This window comes from Cyphomyrmex costatus, unplaced genomic scaffold (assembly GCF_001594065.2).
Source record: "Cyphomyrmex costatus isolate MS0001 unplaced genomic scaffold, Ccosl1.0 scaffold21, whole genome shotgun sequence".
In the NCBI taxonomy this organism is placed as follows: Eukaryota; Metazoa; Arthropoda; class Insecta; order Hymenoptera; family Formicidae; genus Cyphomyrmex; species Cyphomyrmex costatus.
This window is the reverse complement of record NW_017276147.1, coordinates 1,364,206-1,388,259: the sequence shown is the minus strand read 5'-3', so window position 1 is coordinate 1,388,259 and position 24,054 is coordinate 1,364,206. Positions and strand designations below refer to the sequence as shown.

The 24,054-nt window shown below is 29.8% G+C and overlaps 1 protein-coding gene across 1 annotated transcript; it reads right to left on the bottom strand.

Moving 5' to 3' along the window:
- Positions 1–1,595: 1,595 nt before the first annotated feature.
- On the bottom strand, positions 1,596–10,777 carry Nmnat (nicotinamide mononucleotide adenylyltransferase). The gene is made up of 5 exons (XM_018539257.1): positions 10,616–10,777; positions 9,828–10,237; positions 9,351–9,452; positions 8,522–8,688; positions 1,596–5,529 (listed from the first exon to the last, which is right to left on the bottom strand). The coding sequence occupies exons 1-5, from the start codon at positions 10,689–10,691 to the stop codon at positions 1,596–1,598; spliced, it is 4,689 nt and encodes a 1,562-aa protein (XP_018394759.1). The 5' UTR covers positions 10,692–10,777.
- Between the last annotated feature and the right edge of the window lie 13,277 nt (positions 10,778–24,054).

Genomic DNA, 24,054 nt, shown 5'->3' with positions numbered 1-24,054 from the left:
CATATATATGCTCCCGAACGCACACGAAATACTTCTTTGTTATAGTTCGATAATAATACTTAGCATTTGCATGCACAAATAAATAGACATACAGACATACGGGTAAAAAGTTAAAAAATGCATACGAGCTTATTAATAATTACGGCATAATACAAATTTTTTCAAAATCTTTTTTTGGGCATCTTACTACTTTTCGCATGTAAAATGTCCCAAAGAAAAGCGATATAGCAAATATTTTGAAATTGGTTTCTTGAAAAATGTCAACGCTATGGCTTGAAATATCTTTTTAACTTTCAGCATTATTAGTAATAATTAAATCATTAAATCGTTAAATTATAATTAATAGTATCACTCTCATTAAATATACCTTGGATTAATGATTAAATTTTACACCTGGAAGAACACCTGGAAGATTATCCGGGGTAACATATGGAAGAACATCTAAAAGAGTTTACCTGAGAGAAGCAATATATCAAAAAAATAATAATTTTTTCTCATTTTTCGGGCGCTCTATAAAATTCAGAGTGAAGCACTATCTCCTTAAATCGATGTATCGCTTTGTCACTTACAGCTACAATTGTTCTGTGTAATATTGACTGTAATATTACTAAGATTGTCTTGTTGTCTCTCATATAATTCTTGCGTAAATCATCCAACAATTTCTCGATTATTCACATCGAGAATAACAATTTCTTCTGTTGGTCCTGCCTATCGATACCGAGCTATCGATTTAAAGTCGTACCTTATATTAATAACACAACTATCACAATAATTATATAATACTGTAACGGCGTAAATGTTTAAGCCGAGATGCCAATATAAATAGCAAAATTTGCTTCGCCTATACTTTTCATAATAATTAAGGTGACATTTATCTTTTTGTTAAATTAAATTATTATAATATAATAAATACATATTGTATATTAACTAGTCGTTAAATATTTCTTAATTGTCAATTAATTAACAATATGTCAAGCAATTAATCAATATCAATATTTGTTTCGCAATTTTGCGTAATGTGTTACACAAATGCGTACATTACATTATATTTAATCAATTATACAAGATATTTTATAATTATACGTATAAATTTAACTAGTTAGTAGAATTCATAAAAAGAAATATCTTGATCATTTTATAAATTCTATTAATTGATATCTTATATAATGTTTAAATATAATTATATACATTTATTATCTCATTACATATATTATCTCCTTAAAAGATTTATCGGCTTTTATCAAAGTAGTTGTACATACGCGGAAATACTTATGTTCAAAAACCGATGAAGCTTTTGTATAACAATTAAATCTATCATTTAATATATCTCTAAATTTCTATATCGCATGCGCACGCGATATATATATTATATATATACTTTTCGATTCTAGCCACTACAGAAAAATTTCGCACGTTCTCTTTTCGATTATACTTACTTATTTAATTTATATAATATTAAAAAAAATTTCTTCTTTCTATAAAGATTGTTGTTGCACATTATTCAATGCATCTCTTGATTTATATATATCGTATTTTCTTTTCATATATAATTTCTAATGTCTCAGCTACACGATGTATCCGATTGCCCATTCTGATTATAAGGCAGTTTCCTTCTCGCTGATAATCTTGATTCCATGTTGTGTGAGAATCATCTTCACCTCCTCCTTATCTCGAATGTTTAGTTTCTGAGTTAAGTCTTCAGCTTCATTTTCCTTTCCTAGATTCTCCATCTGTGAATTTAAATTATCGGTAGACTTATTCAGCCTATCTTTACAGACATTGTCGGTCGGTCTTTGCAAAGATTTTGATCTTCTCGAGTCTCTCGATATCCGCAGATTATCAGCAGATCCAATCAACGTTGTATTCTTCGCAACTTTGAGCACCTTATCGCTTCCCTTTGAAGACATCTTTGCCAATTGGAGACTGTCTACCGAAGAATACCGTCTCTTATCTCGTGTATTTCCGCTAGAATCTTCCTTTTTTCTGAACAAGGAACCTTTGCGGTTGACCTTTCTGGTCCCGCTCGTTAAAATCGCAATTTCATCTTTGGGTATGAAGTATAATTCCCGCGGCTGATCTCTGTTCATCGAAGAGCCATGAATAAACAAAGATTGTGATTTCGATCTTCCAGGATCCTTAATTCTCTCTTTATCAGAGATCCTGCTTCGATCATCAGCTGATTCCGTACCACTCTGAAAGCCACAGTTCTCAATCTCAAAGCTATCGTCGTCATCTTGGTGCGGATCAATCATCTTGAAAGTATACCTATCAGCCGGTAGTGTAGAATCCTGATCAAAACTACCATCCACCTCACCACAGATTTTGCAAAGCTCGCAGGGTATCTCCTGAACTTTTCCCTCAAGATCGTCAGCAGATTCCTGGAGATTGAGCGAACCGCAGATGTCACATTCGATTGAATCGTCATCATCAGCCAGCGAGCTACAGGCTGATCTGAGCGTATAAAACGTCTCCTGATTCGGGCTGCTTACTTCCTCCTCCGTTCGGAAGGTGATTTCATTCATGTAACAGCAGATCGAGCAGAACTCGTCCGGAATATCAAGTTGCGAGCCACTACTATTCGCCTTTGCTGGCGGTACGCCCAGAAATACTTCTTGAATGCGCTTAATTGATTCATAGCTCTTCGACTTCTTCGAGAACGCGTCGTCCTTTTTCGGCTTCTGTGTAGATGTTTCATCGGACACGATCATTGAGTCCAAGCTGCCTTGAAGAGGTACGTTGTAACGTCGCACTTTTCTCGTATACACGTCTTTAATCTCGTTGAAATCACACTTTGTTTTATTATCAGCATCTTTTGCCGTTTTTATTGCTTCTTGTGCTTGTTGTCCTTTGTTATCGTTCATTTTTACAGTCTTCTGAGTTTGAGTCTTTTTCGGGCTCTTTATGGAAGACGTTTTCGAGGAATGGTCTTCAATCCGCGACGTCTCTCGATTATCAACATGTCGATTTTGCTTCTTCAATTCGCTCTCGGAATCGTTTTTGGAATTCTTCTTTGAAGAATCCAGAAAGACTTCCTCTAGTTGAGTGATAACGCGATCGTTGATAGATCGATCGTAATTTTTCATATCTTCACTTTTATAAAAAGTTTGACTTTTCTTTTTGGGACTTTTTGTACTTGTAGATATTTTTGACGACTTTTGGGATGCCTTCCTGGATAGATCACTAATAGATTTATTAAAATCTTTCATTTCGCGTCCACTTTCACCAGTCTGAAGCTTTTCGACTTTTTTAGAACTCGTCGTCTTCATGGAAGATGATCTTGGAAGAATCTTGGAAGAATCTTGGAATATTTTTTCAGCACGAAATATTTCTCGGTCCTTGACAATTTGTCTTTTCTTCTCAATATCAACATCTACATCGTAAGTCTGTTCTTCCGCGATTTCGGAGCTCTTCATCTTCATGGAAGAATTTTGGATTGAAGCTTCAGATTGAAATACCTGTGGATCGTCAATAAGTTCATGTTGCTCCTTGACCTCAACGTCACGAACTTGACCATCCTTGATCTTTCTCGGACTCTTACGAGAATTTACGATCGATTTTATATATTTACCATCTATTTCGAGACTTGAATCGCAAGATGTCATCGGTTTATCCGAGGAATGCATGTCCAATTCTGATCCTTTTTCTATTGTGCTCATCTTGTCAGTCTCTTGCGATATTCTAAATATTTCTTCTGTCTGTTCTCTGCTTTTAAAATTATTATCCTTATCGTTTACCTCTGCTACTGAAAATGATTCTTCCACGATATATTTCAATTGATCTGGTTTATCGGAAGATTTTGTGCAATTATTACTATCGTAATCATTTACGAAATCTACATTATCTATCATGTCTTCTATTTGACCGTCAGCGTATTTCGTCAAATTCAATCTGGCAGTATATATAGGTTTCTTATCCTTTTCTTCATCCTCGTCGGAACCATATTGGCTAAGGCGATAATCTTCCTTGTCTACGCTGAAATCGGAGAGAGCACACTCGTGGCGACCGTCCAGTGACGTCATTGAAATGTTTAGTGACGAAGTTATTGCCTTGGCATCTAGATATTTAGTTCTAGATTCAAAATCAGCTGTCTCTTTTCCGGAACCAATTCCCACGTCGTCGATTTCGACGTTATTTTTCATATCTCTCTCCGTATTAAGTTCGGTTAGTTCAGTATCATTTTTGCCTACCTTATCTATCTGTGAATTTTCTTTAAATTTATTCTTTTCCTCGTCAAGTTTACTTTTAAGTTCATTTGTAAGTTTTTCTATCATTAACCTACGGTCGTCCTTTAACATAAGTATGCCATGGCTGGAATGAACAGGTTGAACCTTAACAACATCGGTAAATTCTACATTAATCATTTCTTTGTTGCTAACTTTTCCATCTACGACACTTTTTATTATCGATTTGGAGCTCTTCTCTGATCCAATTCTGCTAAATCTAGACCGATCTGAATTTACTTCGTCACTGATTGCTTCTACCGTAGATCTACGAGTTTCTTTCAATGCGTTCTTATCATCTAAACCTAACTCTGCATCGATTATCATTTTCCCAGACATAATTTTTCTATCGCAAATTTCAAATTCATCATTCGTAGCACTTTCTTTTTTCGGCCAGCAACATTCTCCTAATCGAAGTTCACCGGAACTCGACTCGCTAGATTGAACCTTCATTATTAATTTGCGATCGTCATTCGAATCTAAATCTACGTCAGTGACTTCCATTTTAGATCTCAAATTCTCTTTCTGCCCAATTTCAATTTGACCCTTTTCTACGCTTTCTCTTATGGACCTAGAACATTCTTTTGGCACGAATTCATTAGAACTTAGCTGGTTGGGCGAAACCTTCATGTTTATCTCACTCGAACCTAAATCTACATCAATAATTTCCGCCTTAGATCCCAAATTCAACACTTCCTTATCCCTAGTAATACTGTCTATCGTTAACCTACGATCTTCATTCGATACCAATTCGCCAGAATTAGAAGAAATTTTTACTATTATCTCGTGATCATCGTTTGAACCTAAGTCCACATCAATAATTTCCATCTTCGATCTGAAATCCGAGACCTCTCTCTGTCCAATAATAATTTTATTCGCGATATTATCTACCACTGATCTACGACCCTCTTCTGACGAAGGACCAGGTTGGGACTTCGCCATCGGCTCGTCAAGCGCACCTACCTCGTCTAAAATTCGCGCGACGCCGGTTACGCTGGCGATGATCTGTTTCGCTTGACCGGGATACGCGACTCTAGATACATGCTTGATGTTGCTATTGTCGGCGTTGTTGCTGATCATGCTAACGAATTGCTCGCGAATCTCGTCGAGCCCACCACCACCACCCGCAGCGTTCTGCAAGTTTTTGCGAAGCACCACCGCATCCGGCACATCAATAGACGCAACGATCTCGACTGGGCTCGGCGAGCCCATGGTTACATCGCTGGGTGACGGCGTTAGCAATGCAGTTAGGTATCGGGGATCTATGTGCAGGTAATTGTTCGCATTCGGTGACGACAATTCCAACTTACTTCAGTGTCCAATCGGCAGCAGCAGCGTGAAAAATATGATTCTTTTATAGAACATCACTTTCGTTCATTATGTCACATTCTAGTACAACATAATTTAGTCACGTGGGTTACGTTTTACATTTACAATTAAAAATTATTAGGTAATTGCATAGGAAATATATGATTTTTTTAGTCCGCAGAAATAAAATATAAACAAAATGGCGCACAAAATGTTATACTATTTGGTTTATATATGACACATTTATTTTTATCAAAATTGGTACAAAACTGATATAAATTGATTATGAAAACTGAATTGATTAGAACTAATACAGAGCCGATTGCCAAAGCCTTAAAATTGAAACTAAATACTTAGTATAATATTTCGTGCGTCACCTTATATATGCAACTAAAAAGTTTGATAGCGCTTTTTAAAACTTTTAAAATCCAATATTTCATATGCAGGAATTTGATAATAAAAATTAATAGTTATATATAAGCTTCAGTTTGTTTCCAATTCCAGTTTCACTCGTTTGCAAATTTTTTTTATTCATCCTTTATACAATAAATAGAATATATAAGAATAAATGGGGTTGTAATCCCACGCGACTAAAGTAAAGAAAAAAATAGTAGCAAAGATGTTTTCGGAATTCGATTCACTGACGATATTATTTATAATCATTAAAACCTTACTCTAAAATTAATCAAACATTTTTATTAATTCTTATCTTTATTGTCATCAACAAAATATTAAATACTTTTTCAATAATTATAATCGTAATAATTGCATTATCATTATCCTTGTCAGTGAATAAAATTATTTAAAGTTTGTATTGATCTTAAATTAATTTAATTGTAATATATGAACTCTTGGCAGACACTCTTATAAATAATTTTTTTATAATTTGTCAATATTATAAAAATTGATTTTTTAACCAAAACAATTTATATATTTAAAAAACTTTATTTTTTATATTTGTTAATTATATTTTGTTAATTAATAATATTTTTTATAGTAATAAATTAAAAACTTTTTGTGTCTGCTGAGAGTTAAACATATTTCTGATTTTAAACCTATAAAGAATAAATTTTGTATATATGTTTTGCACATATTAAGTATCCTTTTACATTAGTCAAAAAAAAATACAGAGAAGGAAAACAATAAAAAATACAATAATCTATAACATTTATTATACATTAATTCAAATAAAATTTCGATATCAAATGCATATTTATACGTTCTTAAATTACTTATAATAAACAGAAGATAATCTTAAAATATTACTAAAAATGATTAAATAATGAAACAGTACAATAAGTAAAACGTAATTTTTTGTCATGAATAAAGAAATGACTCAAAACATTCTTCGGACATAGAAAACTGGAATATACATATACACACACGTTTTATAATTTAAATAAAAATAAAAACATAGGTGCATTTTGTGAGGGCACAAGTTAACAGAAGTCAACATATTCTATCTTTGTTACTTTCTGAATATGAAGAAAGATAGAATGATGTTTGTGTCGATTTGGGTCACTAAATAAAAAACATCCAATATTGCTTTAATAAATGTCCAGAATTCATAAAAATTGAAGAAAAATATTTTGATGTTTCCTTGTAAATATTGTATTCGACGGAAGACAAGTAGAAAGACTAGAGTAAGGACTATCATATATCATACAAATTCCATTGAAATATTATATGTAGCAATAATCGCAATGTATTCTTTTCTTAAGTATATATATATATCTTATCTTTTGTACATACAATATTCACAAATTATATATATATATATATATATACATATATATATATATAATACTATACATAAAAAGGTAAAAATTAACATTTCTATATAGATAAGTAATAAATAATTAATATATAAAATTAAGGGCCGAAATAAAATTTTTATGATATTATATATATATTTACTAATTTTTTATTTTTATTGCGAAATTAAAAATGAGGTCATATTTTTTGTTGGACTATTATTATTATATATAATGAAATCACATATCTCTTTACATCATAGTAAATATACTGTTATTATAAAAATAAAGTATATTATCTTCTCAATATAAAATGTATAAAAATTGATAGTTATATGAAACCTACAAGTTTATCATTATTCATTAAAATATCACAAAACACATCATAATCATGATTTGTTTTTAATTTATTCCTCTCAAAGTTTCACTGCAGCTATATATATTGGATTATGATATAAAAACGAAATTATTTTTTTTTTCTAATAATAAAATATATTGATATTTGTATCAAACTTTGATTCCTCTTCAGTTTGTTTAATAATCTACAGTATATAAAAATTTGTAAAAAAAAATTGTTCTGCATATCATAATTCAATATGAGAATAATCATGGACGAGATGTTACACAGGCAATCAAGCAACAATGTTACGAATTCAATTTACGCGGTAACTCTTTTCTCACTGTGATTGCTCTCTATGTTTATTTTCTGCTTCCCTATTGTTTATCAGTTCTCCTCTTGCGTCGCACTCCGATTATATTTGCCACATGACCGTGTACAATACATAGAAAAAGCTCGCTTTTTATATGTGAGATAATCGGAAAACGATGCAAGAAAAAAGAGAAGTAATACTCAATAGCGAAATAGTAAAGTAAATAAAGAATATATGTGATTTATTGTACGTTACTTAACTTTTCGATTTTTCGTTTACCTGATCTAGCAACGATTGCCGCAATTTTTTGTAATTTACAAATTTCAAGCTTAAATCTATATAACTCTATCTTAAATCTTAATTTCGTAATTTTAATCCTCTCCTGCTCGATATAACTTTCAAATACCACTTTTATTTTATTCTCTTAGTTTGCGCATTAAACATATTTTCGTATTTTGCATATTTAAGCATATTTACATCTTTTGTCAACAAATTTCAGCAACAGAGGATTAATGAGCTAGCAGACTAAAGAAAAACGCTCGACTATCATTATAAAAAAATGCGTCTAAACAAAATATTCAGAACTCACATTGTTGTGTCTGTCATTCTCGCATCGTAGATCTCATGCTTGTAGATATAATCGATGACGGAATCTTGCAATAGGTACCTGACGCTCTCGCCGCGCTTCAGAGCTCGTCTGATCCTCGTTGAGCTAACTTCGTTTGGGATCCATTCGGTTACGATACAGATATTGTTCTAGAAATAATTAGAAAAAATCGAAATATTTGAATATCTAAAGCTACTTCTATAAGTTTTGCTACATCGATAAGGACAATTAATTTCATAACAATTTCAAAAACATATCTATTACAATTAAATTAGCAGATAAACTTTAATTAAATGTAGTACTTTTACTTAAATGTTTAAATTCCCACAGCTATTTAAAATGTATAACAACAATCTCTGACAAGTGAAATTCTGTCACATGTAAATGTTCGCTCGCATGCCTGCTTTACAAAGTCTAGCTCAGAAAACACAACAAGCACTCGCTGTTACCGATATACAGAATCCGGTCGAATAACATGTAAAAGCGGGCACGACGTGATTTCTTATAAAACAATAAAAAATATATATAAAATAAAATTTTTCGAATTTTTATATTCTACTAGATCCATTATAGAGAGAGATTTATAGGTTTTTTATTCTAATCACAGACAACATTATTGAGTGCTCACTCAATCACTGTTTCCTAAACAATTTAAACATAGCCTAATACTACAGGACAAATCTCACATGTAAATATAACAGTAACTTTTTTCGATATGCTAAGTAATATTTAATAAGCGCATGTTGCACGCTTTATAAACAAATAATTCAAGAAAAGCAAATTCAATAGAATTCTCAATTTTTTATTATACCATGTGCTTGGAGAGGATGTCTGAGTCATAGATGAATTTGTTGGGATTGGAACCCTCTCTGGTGATAACTACAAGACCATGTTCGCCAACAATTGTATCAATCTGTGACAGAAATAAGATCAATCATAAACAAAGAACGCAATATGAATAAAGGATAAGTAATGAAAAGGCCTTATTGTTCTTTTTGAGCTCCTCTCTCTCCTCCTCCTCTCTCTGAATATGTTGGAATACTTCAATACTTTGATGTGAATTTATATACATACATACTAAATTCTTCCTTTTGGTTTTATTTACATTTTATAGTTTCATTATTTTTATAATTTTTATACTACTTTTAGTTTAAAAAAATACAAAAGTACTCAAAGCTACAATTTTCTTCAAAATGCAAGAATTATTCAAAATTTCATGACAAGAAAAAGCAATGTTTTCAAGTAATCTTATTCAAAATGATCATTTGCAATATATTTTACAACTCACATCTTCTTCGAGCCAAAGTCCAGGAATGCCAAAGCTCTCTAGAAGATCTGCACCACACAGCAGTTTGATTTGTATCGGCATATTATCTGAACTGTTCTTTACATTCTCCGGAATCCAATCCATATCTTCTATCTGCATGTGATGCTTGATGTCATTGGAATTGGAAAGCATGGAGTTGAGTAGATTTTGATGATGCTGCAAGCACATGCGAGTTTTGGTCCAACAGTTCTGCCTTGTTTCCCATGTGCTCAGCCGAATCCAGTCACTATTCTGCAAAGCTAAGCGGAGCATTGCGCATCTGTGCGTAGCACTAGCCAGTTCCTTCTTGGCATATGCATCATGCACTGGAGAGATCACTCCACCAACGACAACATGTGTTCCCAATCGATGCAAATGGTCTCGAGCGATTTCTAAAAAATGAAATTATTCATATAATTTATAATTATTACCTCAACAAAAGTTCTTCATTATGACTACAAGGTTTATTGAATTATATTCGAATGTTTATGATTACGTAATTTATAATTATAGATTACTTAATAAACATCCGAATGTAATTACGTATTGAACACACGAACAAATGAAGAATTTTAAGAGAAAATATACAAGGAGAAGTTAATAAAAATGAATACTGTCCTTATCATGCAAAAATGATAAACAAGTTTCAAGCATTGCATGGCAACGATGTGATATCATGAGCAATAACGTAACATGACATGACAGTATTCACCGTTCTATAGAAATGACACCACTCGGGTGAGGATGACGACAAATCGATATGTACGTACCGAACATCCGCAAGTGCATATTCGTCGGTGGATTATAACTGCCACACGACATCAGAATTACACGCGTGGGCGCCATTTTGCGCGCTCGCCACTCGTCGCCGCATCGACGGCCGACCGCACCTCCGTCACCGTCAAATCGACCCGGAGGGCTGACGCTGAGCAACAACGACGCACACGTCGCGAGGTTGCGTAACCTACTGACCGCGTTTAGGAACGAATCGCGCGCCGATCGTCGCCATGTTATCTCAAACATCGCCGACCAATAGGAGCGTCCCTCGATCGCATCGGCGCGCCACCTGGCTAGCAAGGATGCTTATGATGCGTTCATACCGCGTATAACATATAATAGCCAATAGGAGGACTTGCTTTCTAGAGACAAAAATATTCCTCGCTAAAGTTCCTAGAAAATCCACTTTTCTATTGGATATCGGAATGCGTTTACTTACGAACGAAAAAAAGTTGCGACGCTTCCTTTTGACTTTTTTCGGAATGCAGACGACATTTGATTTGTTTTCTAGTTCTCGAGACGGGGTACGATCCATTTGGCATCTGTCGCGTCATCAATACGTTCTAACCTTACTTGAAGTGTTTCTTTGTATCTGGATATATGATTATGACTTTTATCCCAAATTTAGGCTAGGTTTATGCTTCGCGTCTTAATCCTAAGATCCTAAAATTCGCTAATAAAGCTGCCAGTTCTAACCAAAATTTGTATTCTATTGGTTGGATTTTAGGATTGTACGGTTAATAACTGAAGCATAAACCAAACATTGGGTACATCCAGAAGCACGACCGTTCACTTGAGCGTTTAAGTAAGCTTTTATAGTACCTGTTTGGTTTATATTTTTAGATCTAATGTCTGGAATATGCTAATCAGATAAAAAAGCTCACTGAACGGTCGTGCTTCTGGATGCACCCATTAATGTTGTTAGCTAACGTAAATTAATTTATGTTTCAAATTAAAATTAAATATTTTAACATTCAGAAAATATTGATAAACTTCTTAGCTTTCGTATACAATCTACGATCATAAAATTGATATTCAGGAATTAAGAGCGATCTAAAATTGTAATTTTTAACTTTCAAATCTTTCTATATATGATAATATATATGATAAAGCAAAATAAAAAGATCGAAAGGCTTTCTCTAAAAAGTTATTTTTAATAGATTTGTAAATGTTATTTAGGTTCTAAACATAGCATTTTGTAAGGTTAATTAAATTTGTTCTATAATAGAATATCCGTTTTTCTTTTCAATGTCAGCTATTCTTATGAATAAATAATAAATTAGGAAATTAATATTAACCTTACCTAATATTTGAAATCATTCCTATCTTGGTGGCTGAATATTTTAAACCTCACTTTCTTTTTTATCAAATGTTGTTTCAGAAACAGTTGATGTTTTGTTTGAATCATTCATATTTTTTTTGTAAAATAAAACGTAAATAAAACCTTCTTATTTATTTATCATTATCTTTTCAATAATTATTATCTTTTCAATATTTAACGAAATGTTGCACCTGTGAGTTTATTTTTCATTTTGTTTTATTTAACTCCGATTTCACTGGACAACTTTTTTCATTGATTGTATACTAAAAACATATAAAATATGTGTTTGCTTTTAACAAAAATGTGTCTATATATATATATATATATATATATATATATATATATATATATATATATATGATATATACACTAAGATTATCATAATCATATGATTAATGATTAGATATTATACTAAATAAGAATTAAATAGAAATAAAAAAGCTTTCAATAATACAATATAATACAATACAAACCATAAACTTTTTAAAATTACTTTAGCTTAATCACAAACATTCTACAAGAAATAAAGCATCTTTTATAAAAGAATTACACCACTCAAATACTTCCAACTGGAATATTTTATAAACAAATAATTTAATATATTCTAAATTACTGCGTTCATTTTAAAAGAATTTTATAAAATTTAAACTTCCGTGACATTCTAATTTTTATATGATAAACCAAATAGACTCTTCACTCTCAACGAAGTTTCTTGTTATCGACTACAATCTTTTTTCCTTATTCTATATATGATAAGAGGGATTGAATCAGTAATACACAAATCTAACTTTATTCACATTTTTTTGTCATTTTTTCCGCTGAATCATCGAGAAAATGATCTTGAGAGAACAGAAACCTCTGCGATACGAATAGCAATTACAGGTAAATATGTACAATAATATATAATAAGTGATGGTTGCCTTTCCTTTTCTTCTTCTTCAACAGTCGTCTCGCTTCGTTCAACGACAATCAATCAATCAGCAGTATTTTAACTGTAATAAATCGCGCAAGATTCAATCTAATCCTTCTCACACATCCATACCTAAGCATTAATTACTATCGATCATCGAATATCGCGACAGTATCGACGAATTGACAGAAATGCTTCCTTAATTCAACCTTCAAATCACCAACCGCGGACTTTCTCTCATTTCGGAATCATCGCGCAAAACTCACGCAATCGATTTTAATCGCGATACAAAATGTTTGAGCATTCGTCTAATAGAATCTCTTCTTCTCTTTCCTTTTCATTTTATTTTTATCGTTTAGATTTTATGATGTCAAACTAGTGATCAGAATGCAAAACATCTTGCATCGCTCTCGATATTCGTCTCATCTTTAACTTATTGCGACCATTGTGTTGCACTTGATTTTACTTCGCTTCACTTTACCTCCTCCAATTTTTTCGTAAAATTCAAAATGCCTTTCTCTTTCTTTCTCACAGGTCTTAAATATATTTCATACCGTACATTCACACACTCACATTCGTTTAAATAGTATTTTATAACGTTATATCATCTGTTTCTTTCAAATCTCTCTCTTTGTATCTCTTTACGTCTCTTCCACTTTCATTCTCTCATGCACTCTTCCAATCGACTTCGATTGTTCACAATTCGTGTAAGGTGAAACAGGCTATTTGTGTATCTTTCTCGAATATTTAGAATTTTCTTTTTTTATAGTAACATTAAAGCTAGATTAAATTAAATTACTTGAATTTGATAGTTTATGGTAAGGTATAAAGTGATAGGTGTGTGTCTACTGAACTGTTCAAAATGTACGATTAACTTTTTTAACATTTAAATATCCTTTTATTTGTTATCTTCATATTGTCATTCTCATAACTATTTTATGATATGGAAACAGTAAAAAAATCTTCGATGAATCTGATCCTTTTGTGAAAAAAAATGTAAAAAATAAAAAAATTTTAATTATTCTCGACGTTGATTGCACAATCATCCCATTTTACCTTACTTCGAACAACTGATAGACACACTTTGAGACGCAAACATTAGATTTTTAAACAAGCACTCGACAAGTATCACTGGACGACATGACACTGTTAAACTGTCATTAATCCGAGCTAAGGAAAATAATCGACGAGTATATAATTAGCCCAAACCACAGTTACTTCAGTTTACTTCACTTCATCCTACTTATTACAATTCGTCTCTTTTTTTTTAAGTTACTTTTTTAACTTTTGTTTTGTTGCTAGTTTGCTTATTAAAGTGATTTCGTCGTCGATTTATTTACTTGTCTGTTTTGGATCGTGTATATTAACAATATGCTCGCCGATTTTTGCGTATAACTGGAAGGCCCTGGATCTCCGAGTTCTGAGATATCTCCATCTTTTTATATACTCTAAATCCATGGCTTCTATATTCTTAATTCTTTTGGATTTCTCCTTGAAGTACTACAACATTCTTTCTACTCAGAATCCATATTTTGGATCCTTAAGAAGCTATCTTGAAGCATTGAAAATTTCTTTATAAACTAATCCACGGATCTCCAGTTTCTCCAGATCCCTGACATATTCTTTTATCTTTTTATATTCACGGCTTTTGAATTCTTGAAGATTCCAAAAAGAAATTGAAACCTTTAGAGGTTTTTTTCTGGATTATTTGGATCGCCAAGTTTCTCAATCACCGAGTCATGAATCTTTAGATCCAAAAGTCTTTTTTTTTCATCACAAGATCATAGAATTTCTTAATCCTATTTAAAAAAGAATCCTGGATTCTGGAAATTCCAACTTTGCGAGGAAGTAATCAATTTGTATACAAACATGATAAAGCTCTCCTATATCTTCGTCCTTTAAATATTTTCCTCTTCGCTGGAGATCCTTAGATCCTTCTATCATCAAAGTCTGAAATCCTTTAAATCTCGAAAATCAGAAGTTGCTACGCAAAAATTGACGAGACTTAGCAACATCGAGTTTCCCGCATTAGCGAGGTAACATTCGCCATTATTATCACTTCTTTTCGTTTATCACCCTCCATTATTATCATCGCCTCTTACTATTATTCTTCTCCTCTACTTTCCCTCTTTATCGCCCTTATTTGCTCGAAGATCATCCTCCCGTTATTTTGTATTGTATATTGTAATACGTAGAGAGGATGAGAGATTGGGTGAGAACCCTCATCTTCTCGCGTAAGACTCGCGTGGCTCAACAACGACCGAGAAAAGGACCGCACTTTTCATCTGAAGAAGTCTTGCCATGCAAAATTCGCATTCCTCATCCCATTCTCTCGTCCTTCCTCTCTCACTTTTTCTTTCTCTATTTTTCTGTCTTCACGCCTCACTCTCTTTTAAGTAGTTTCTAACTTACTTTGTAATCGTCATTCTTTTACAAAGACATTGCTTCAACATACGGAGCACAACTATTGCGTCCAAAAATGTTGATACACCGATAGCTCTTTTTAATTCTCTCTAACATATATGTAATTTTTTAGTCCATCTTTAACGACCGCTTTCAGATGTATTACAGGATATTACATATATCAACACTCAATTATATAAGGATTATATAATCATCGCTTGAAAAAGTTGAGACATCAATAGCTTATCGTTATAAGTGACTGAAAATAAGCTCTTCAGATACTCAACTTTAAAGACGCTAATAAATAATAAAACCTTGCAGAGTTTTTACTGTTGACAACTCTTTCTTTGAAAGGTGTCCAAAAACAGGAGAACACCGTAAAGGAGGACGATCTTCGAGGTACGACTAGCCGATCTCGGCCTATAGGACTTGTAAAAAAAGATCTGTCGTCACACTCGTTTCTTCGGTGTGTATCCTCCCGTTTTTCTTTAATCATCTAAACAAGTAAAGCGACAAAACGTCGAACGATGAAAAAGGTGTCCCCAAGTGACACTCCAAAAGGATCTTATCAAAATTAAATTCAAATATAATTCTCATAATCCCGAAGTAAAACTGGAATTTAATTCGAGATCCCATAATAATCGAGATTAAATTCGAATTTAATTCGTATGTTATCGGAATTAAATTCATATTCAACTCGAGACCGTTTTAATCGGGATTAAACCCTAATTAAACTGTCGAGTTAAACTTAAAATCTTACTCGATTAATCGAAAATTAAATTTAAATCTAATTCACATCCCGCTAAAAATCGCATCAACTAAGTTTTATCTACGTCCTTTAAATCCTTATTACGAGTACTGTAATAGTAGTATAGTAGTAGTAGTTGTAGTAATAGCAGCGATAGTAGTAATAGTTATAGTAGTAGTAATAATAGTAGTAGATTAATAGTAGTTTTCTTTTTTTATTCCTTTTTCTGCTTAAGCTTTTTTTAATCCTTTAGGTTTTCTGATTTCTGATAATCTAACAGACATCTAAAAATAACACCCATTTTTTTGTTTTCATTACTATTTGTATTTTTTATTCTCGGTCTCTCTCCTCTGTTTTTCCTCAATCTCAAGCAAGCGTTACTTAAGGGACTCCTTTTGTAAATTTTATTCGGCGCCCGAAGACCTCCTCGATGTTAACTTTATAAAAAAGAAAAAAGATCATGTGAAACTTCTCCGGAAAGATCTAACAATCGTCAGAAATAGCAGGCAACATACAATCGTGAATGTTTCACTATTGACTGATATTAATTGATATTGATAAATAAATAATACTGTATTGATTGATGATCAGTAATCGGTTATAATATTAAGTAATATTAAAATCGATCATTATTATCACAATATATCACAATATCGGAATCGGCTATTAATCATATGTATACACACAATATTATTTGATAATAACATTGCAAAATAGAAATTGGTATTAATTAATATTGATTAATAAACGTTTTCGATATCACAAATAATGTTCAACTAAAGTTTTAAAATAATAGATTTTAATATTAATTAATATAAATAAACGTTGTTATTGTCAGTCGAATTACTGTTTTTTTATATCTGTCAGTTACTTTATATGTCATACATATTCGCGATTTTCACCAGTAATAATTTCCGTAAATTTAAATTCTTAGATACCAACGCAACCATCAAATTACGCAATTTTAACCTATCTATTCAGTTAATGACAATCAAGTTTTTAAAAATTAATATAAATTTAATATTCAAAAATATTGTATCAATAATAATATACAATTTTTTATTCATATAAATATGTTATTTTAACTTAGTGACTTAAATTAACACATTTTCGTCGTTCGTTTTGTCAACTTCAATATCATGTCAAATTTTATTGTGTTTCATCAACTGTTCGTAACTTCAATCAATTTTTTCCTCATTTCCTCTATCTCTCTCCTGTTTGTCATTCTTTCAATTCCTTTTTTTCTTTACTTTTAGTATATTAGTGAATTTTTTCAATAGAGAGAAAAAAAAGATAGAATGGAAGAAAGAATAAATGAGCTTTTTTCAGACTGATTGCGAGTGTGTGTGTATGTATAGATACCTATATACACACATATATATGATATCTGTGTATGTATATATGTATACATATGTATACGTGTGTGCATATATATAATATATATGTTATACACTCTACTCATTTACTTTTATTTCTTTCTCTCTTCCTTTTCTTTAGCACTTTTCCTTCTTTTCCTCTTTGTATTCGCTCTATTCTCCCCGTTCTCTCTCTTTTACACCTTTTCCTTTCATATTCATAATACAAAAAAGACCTTTTATATACTTAAATATACGATTGAAAAATAAGTTCAATGAGATTATAGATATCAGCAAACAATCACAATATGCAAATATTTGCTTATTCTAATAATAAATAAATGATTTAAGAAAAGTTTACAAGAATTTATTTTATTAAAACCAAACTCTTAATTTTTTCTGATTATATACGAATTGTTTTTCACATGTGTTTTAATATTCTATTACCAAATCTATTTTCGCTTACTTTTAATCAAGATTACAATTTATGTTATACCCGCTTGCGTTGATAATTTGAGGAAGTATTATTTTATTAGACTAATATGCATTTCTCCCTTGTAATTTTTAATAAAATATATATACAGAGTATCCATTCTACGCGCGGAAAGAAAGAACTAGAACAGTTTGTCTTCAGGAATAATAATAGATGAGAAAATAAGTATAATATTAATAATTATCTGAACAATTACGTGAAGCTAAATTATGCAAATGTGTCAAAACATGTAGTATAAAACAACGGTACAGTGAAGCAATATAGAAATGAAAAAAAAACTCGATTTTTTGCTTAACTTTAGAAATTATTTTTCGCTAATTTTAAAATCTTTTAAAAATGTTTTTTTTTTTCAAAAATTATATTGATATTTATTAAGTTGATGCAAGTAGTTGATATATTTTTAATTAAATTTTGTCTTAAATAAGATTACTTCATAATTTTTAAAACGGGGACAAAAGTTCATTTTCTATGAAAAAAATATATCAAAACTCAATATGATATTATATAACATTGTATAAGTCCGTATCTAATTAATAATTTTAAAAATAAAATTTTCAATATGCATAATTTATTTTTATTTTTGATATATACGACAAACCTATTTTAACCTCTTTTGCATCAACTTAATATATATTGTAAAAATTTCACCATTTTTAAGAATAAAAAGCGTTGAATCTATTAATTTTTATAACGTTTTAATTTTTAGAATAGCTTCTTAATAAGTTACTCTAAAATAACTATTCACCTCAATTATTACGACTTCAAACGTCGTTGCAATTTGTCATTTTAGAAAACAGATTTTTTTTATTTCCGGTTATTTTACATATAATATCTCAAATATTCTTTTGAGAAATTCCAAAGAAATCAATATGTTTCATTTAACGATTCAATTCATTCGGTTTTTTCCTTGCACATTATGAAAAAGTTCCTCATAAATGTATGTACTCCTCTTTTCATCGCACAACACTTACAATATTTGCTTATCGTTTGAGAGTTTTCTCACAAAAACCATATAAATGCAATTTGATTCTTTTAACCCAAAAGGCCATATGATTACCATATAATGTATAAGTTCCAGTATAAAGTTGTGATTGTTTTTATTATAGTATTCTGAATTAATATCAGAATCGACCAAACAGATTAAGTATGTTTAAAAATCATAATATATATTTGACAAAACCATTAAATATTGAAAAGATTTACTAAATTCGTAAAAAAAATAATTTCATCAATAATAAAGAAATAATTCAATATTAACGATTTTAATTATAAAGTATAATTAATGATTTAATATCTAAAAATTTAAAGGATTATTTATTATTACTAAATCACTTTACTTTTAATAAAATTCGTTCTCCATTGGCCATTAAAAGGGTTAAAATAAAACCGATCCATATATTGATTGTGCATTTCAAAAATGGAAGATTCTTTAAAAAATTCCGTAGTTATAATTAATTGATAAACTTTGCTCATTTAGATCTCTACGCAGAGGTCTCGCTTACTTTTGTGCTTATTTGTTTACTCATTTTCTTTTTTGTTTTTTTTAGTTCTTTTTTTTGGTTCTTAGTGGTTCCCTCGTTTATCCTGCGCGCATTTTTTTATTTTATTCAAAGACTTATTGTTGTCTGGCGTACGAAGATCAACGGTGTCACTTCTATTTCGAATTATTTTTGTGTATTAATTGGTAATCATCAGTGATAATATACACAACAGCCAACGCTATTTGTTTTTAAGTAAAGTAAAAAATTCAAATCAATCATATAAATTAATTATTCCATACAGATAATATAATAAGGTTAATATATTGATATAAATCTTTCTATTAACTAGGAATTAAATTTAATAATATAAAACATAAAAAAATTGAATTTTATAGAAAAAATATTTCAAATCATACTAAAGTAAATACTACATAAAATAATTTCGATATAAAACTATGTTTACGATCTAAAAAAAATTAAAATTAAAATTGCGAATTTATGCCGAAAGATAGACGCAGGATCATACACATTTACCGCGATCAAAGCCCGCCATTCATAATTATGATGTATTCACCGCGATAGATTCGTGCAACAACCAATATGATTGCAATATAGCTATAGGCGATTGTTGATACAACAATCAATATTCGATTTAATATTAAAACTCGCGGTGTGCCTCGCTGAAAATATTTCACTCGGCTTGGTCGTTTTTCCGGCAGGATTTGACCTTGTAAATCTTCACAATTTTATTTCCTGACATTTATCTTTCTCTCATTGGCTGCTGTTTCGTTTTCTTTTTTGTCGAGATGTATCTGTGTATTTCTTACGTCCTTCGTCTATTAATCCAATTACTATCCCTAACAGTTAACCCTTTAACTTATATTCAGCTTAAAAAAGTGAAACAAATGAAATCCTTTTTTAATATTTTGTTTGCAATCTTTGTTAATATTTTAAATGTTTCCATAATATTCAATTGAATCGAATTTAATTGTCAATATTGCGTGAAGTTTATCGTTCAATTTAATGCTTAATATTTATGCTGAGCTTCAAAATGTCAAAAATCTCTAAATAAAAATTATAAAGATCAGAATTAAAATTATTTAAATCAATTTACGATGTCAAAAAGTACCTAATATTAAACAATAAAAACTATCATAGCTTATGTTATTATTACATTTGAGATTTTCGATCTTTTTTTTTAGATCCTTAGATTCCATAATATCCAATAAATATCGATTTTTCATCTTTGATTCTGATATTTGAATATTATATTATTTTAGAATATGTGCAATTATCTTCAATTAATTTATATTATTGTTTTAAAAGATATTTATTTATTATATAATACTGTATAGAATAAAGATAATAAATAGAAAAATTAAATTATTTTTATATTAAAGAATTTTTTAACATTTAAATTTAATAAGAGAATTCCTTAATTTTTTAAATAAGTTTCATTTTTCTTTAATTTTACATTAATAAAGTTTCCAAATTTCAACTTTCTTATTAAAGATTTTAATGTTTAATACTAAATATCACTAGAATTTGAATCAATCAATTTTACTTTATTTATATTACATTAATAGTATAATACTGTGTCAAGAATATGACGGTAAGAAATCAATAATTCATAGTAAATTAAATAAAACAAAAGAGACGTATAGAAACGTATAAAAAATAATAAATCAAAAAAGTAACTAAAGCAAAATAATACAAATAAAATTAAAATGTAAAGAATAATACGCTTTTTGTATCTACATATAAAAAAATCTGGTAGGATATTTTTATATTGTAGATTCTTTCACAAAAAGTCACAAAATAGATATCTCATACAGATCGCAATTTTATCATATTTGATAAAATTAAACGTCTATTATTTTTAAAAAATGTTGTATTCTTTTGGTATTGCAGAAATTTTGGTATTGATGTTTTGTCAATATCGATTATCCCCAATCTAAAAACAGTTATTAAAAGTTAAAACAATTAAGTTTTCTATTATTAGTCAGATGAAGAAATTTATTAACACGTAATATGGTAAAAAGAAATATTCAATTTAAACTTTCTATAAATTGTTTTTGCATTTCAACGATATATTTTCCAGTTATTTTGCGTATTTTTTAGGCGTATTTTTTATTATTAGGAGTAAAAGTTAAAGGGTTAACCGATAACACATATTTTGCAACAGATCACTTTCCACAATATGCTCATCAAAAACATTTATCTTCAACTTACAAATTAGCGTCGGTCTTCAGAGATCATCCGTTTATATTTGGTAATCAGTCTATTCATTAAACTATCGCTCAATGCCAATTTTACAAAAGGACTTTTTCGTTTTTGTCCTTTGAGTCAAGAACGTTTCCGATTTTTGATACAATTTTGAATTAGAAATTGAAACCGGTATAATTTCGTTAAGCTCAATCTCATAATATTTATATATGTATATAATATGTAGATTAAAATAGTATAACATTTTCCAACAATTTAGATTTCTTTATCATATCTGAAATAACATTTTTTAACATAAAAAAAAAATTATTTTCAAAGATATCTTGCCAAAACTAAGAAAATGCACAATACAATTTCACATTTCACAGAATTATTTTAGCATCAAAATGCAAACTCGGCGAAATTGTATCGGTTTCAATTCACAATCTAATTGTTCGCTTCGTAGATCATTCACGAATGATCTAGGAATAGTCCAAGATCGTGAAAAGAAAAACGCGTCACATAAAAAGATGATAATAGCCCCGAGAACACCCAATGAGGGATTTGTGGAATTTGTACTCTTCGAATGTATGTATATATTAGAGCGTCCCATGTATCTCTAATTTTTCATTTTAACTGTTCTATTGCACATTCGGCAATCTATTATTTCGTTTGTAACAAATGACTTTATAGAAAAATCTTTAGATTTTAAAATTTCTTGTTTTTGACTTTTATTGCATATTCACAAATTGCATTTATTCAATGTTTATTTTTTAGTTTATTTTATAACAAATTTTTTTTAACAAGTTTTCTAAAGAGAAATCACTTTATGTTTATTTCTTTATGTTTATTTCTCCATATATAAATAAGGGACACTCTATATATTTTGTGTGTGTGTGTGTTTTGTGTACATACATATATGTATAAGTGTGTGTGTGTGTATATATATATACATGTATATACACACACCCACACCACACATATATATGTATATATATTTGTAATGAAACGTCACTTATGCCATAATATAATTATCAGTTCACTTTTTTTGCTTTTATACTTTGTTTTTTATACTTTTTGCTTGTTCGCTTAATTAGAATAATAATTACTTAACTATATGTATACATATGCGTGTGTATATTTGTTTTTTGTGTTCTGTGTGAATTTGCGTTGTTATCTATTAATTAATCGCAATTCATTATTCATCAAGAAATTAGCCGTTTGTCTATCATGTCCGTCGTTTCATTCTCTAAACATTTTCCCTTCTTATATTTCTTTACGTTACGCGGTAATGATTTTTATGAAAATTCAATTTCTTTTGCAAATATATGACGGCGCGGGGTTTTTTTATTTATAAGTTTATTTCTTTGTTTAATGTTTGTATAATTATGTAAATAACATTCAATGAAAGTAATCCGCGATTTAATATCAGAAATGATTTTATATGTTATTGAAATAATTTATGTAATCTTTTTAAGTAATTCTAATTTTTATACACATAATTTTATACTATAAAAATAATTTCATATTTTATAATCTTAACATATTATAGTTAAATTCCAAATATTGCATATAATCTTTAAGTTTCAAATTAAATAAACAATTTTATGAATAAATTTATAAAATATTTTTATTATAATTTATTTGATATATTACAAATTACTTTAATAATTTTATCATTTTAAACTAGGCGGATTGCTCCGGATAAATACTTCCGAATTTCTTGATTGACTAATTTTATAATTTTATAATTTTTATAAGATAAATTTTTTTGTAGTTATAATTTTGATAAAACTATAAATTTCTCTTAGAAATTCGTTTCACAAAATAATTTTAAACTAATTGAATTTTTTAAATTATTTTTAAATTCTGTTTTATTCTATTTCTCTAGTCAATCTTTTCTATAAAAACTCTAAAATTTATTTTAAACGTTGCTTAATGAAAATGATTGAAAAATTTGGAATTATTTATGAATAAATTTGCGTATTATATATAAAATAATAAAACTAATTAATAAATTAAAATTTTTTAAACAAATTTCTAAGAATAATTTTATAGTTTTATCAGTTTATGTAAAGCTAAACCAAAGAGGCGCGTATTTCAATAGTCGATTCTCAAAATGGTCAATTACTTTTTCATTTTATTTATTTCAAGAGTTTAAGATTAAGCCTGCAACGGAGCGAAGAATTTTTTACCATACCTTCCATTTTTCATTTACCTTTTTTGCTTCTCTTTCTCTCACACACACACATGCGCGCGCGCGTGCGCTTTTTCTCTCTTTTTTTTTCTCTCTCTCTCTCTCTCTCTCTCTCTCTCTCTCTCTCTCTTTCTCTCCCCCCCTTTCACTCTTTCCTCTTGCACATCCACGCTGTCTTAATAAATCTGTATGTTCTTAAAAATATATACAATGCTGCTATGATTTCACGTCAATTCTCGATAATTTACAATAATCTTCTTTTTCATACTCTTCTAGTTGTTTTTGTTACCTTCTCTTTTTTCCATTTCCTTTCTGCTCG

Coding starts and splice junctions, on each gene's coding strand:
- Nmnat (XM_018539257.1), bottom strand. CDS start 10,691: ATGGCGCCCACGCGTGTAATTCTGATGTCGTGTGGCAGTTATAATCCA. Junction 9,453..9,827: donor GACTTTGGCTCGAAGAAGAT/GTGAGTTGTAAA, acceptor TTTCTGTCACAG/ATTGATACAATTGTTGGCGA. Junction 5,530..8,521: donor AGAATGACAGACACAACAAT/GTGAGTTCTGAA, acceptor TGGACACTGAAG/TAAGTTGGAATTGTCGTCAC.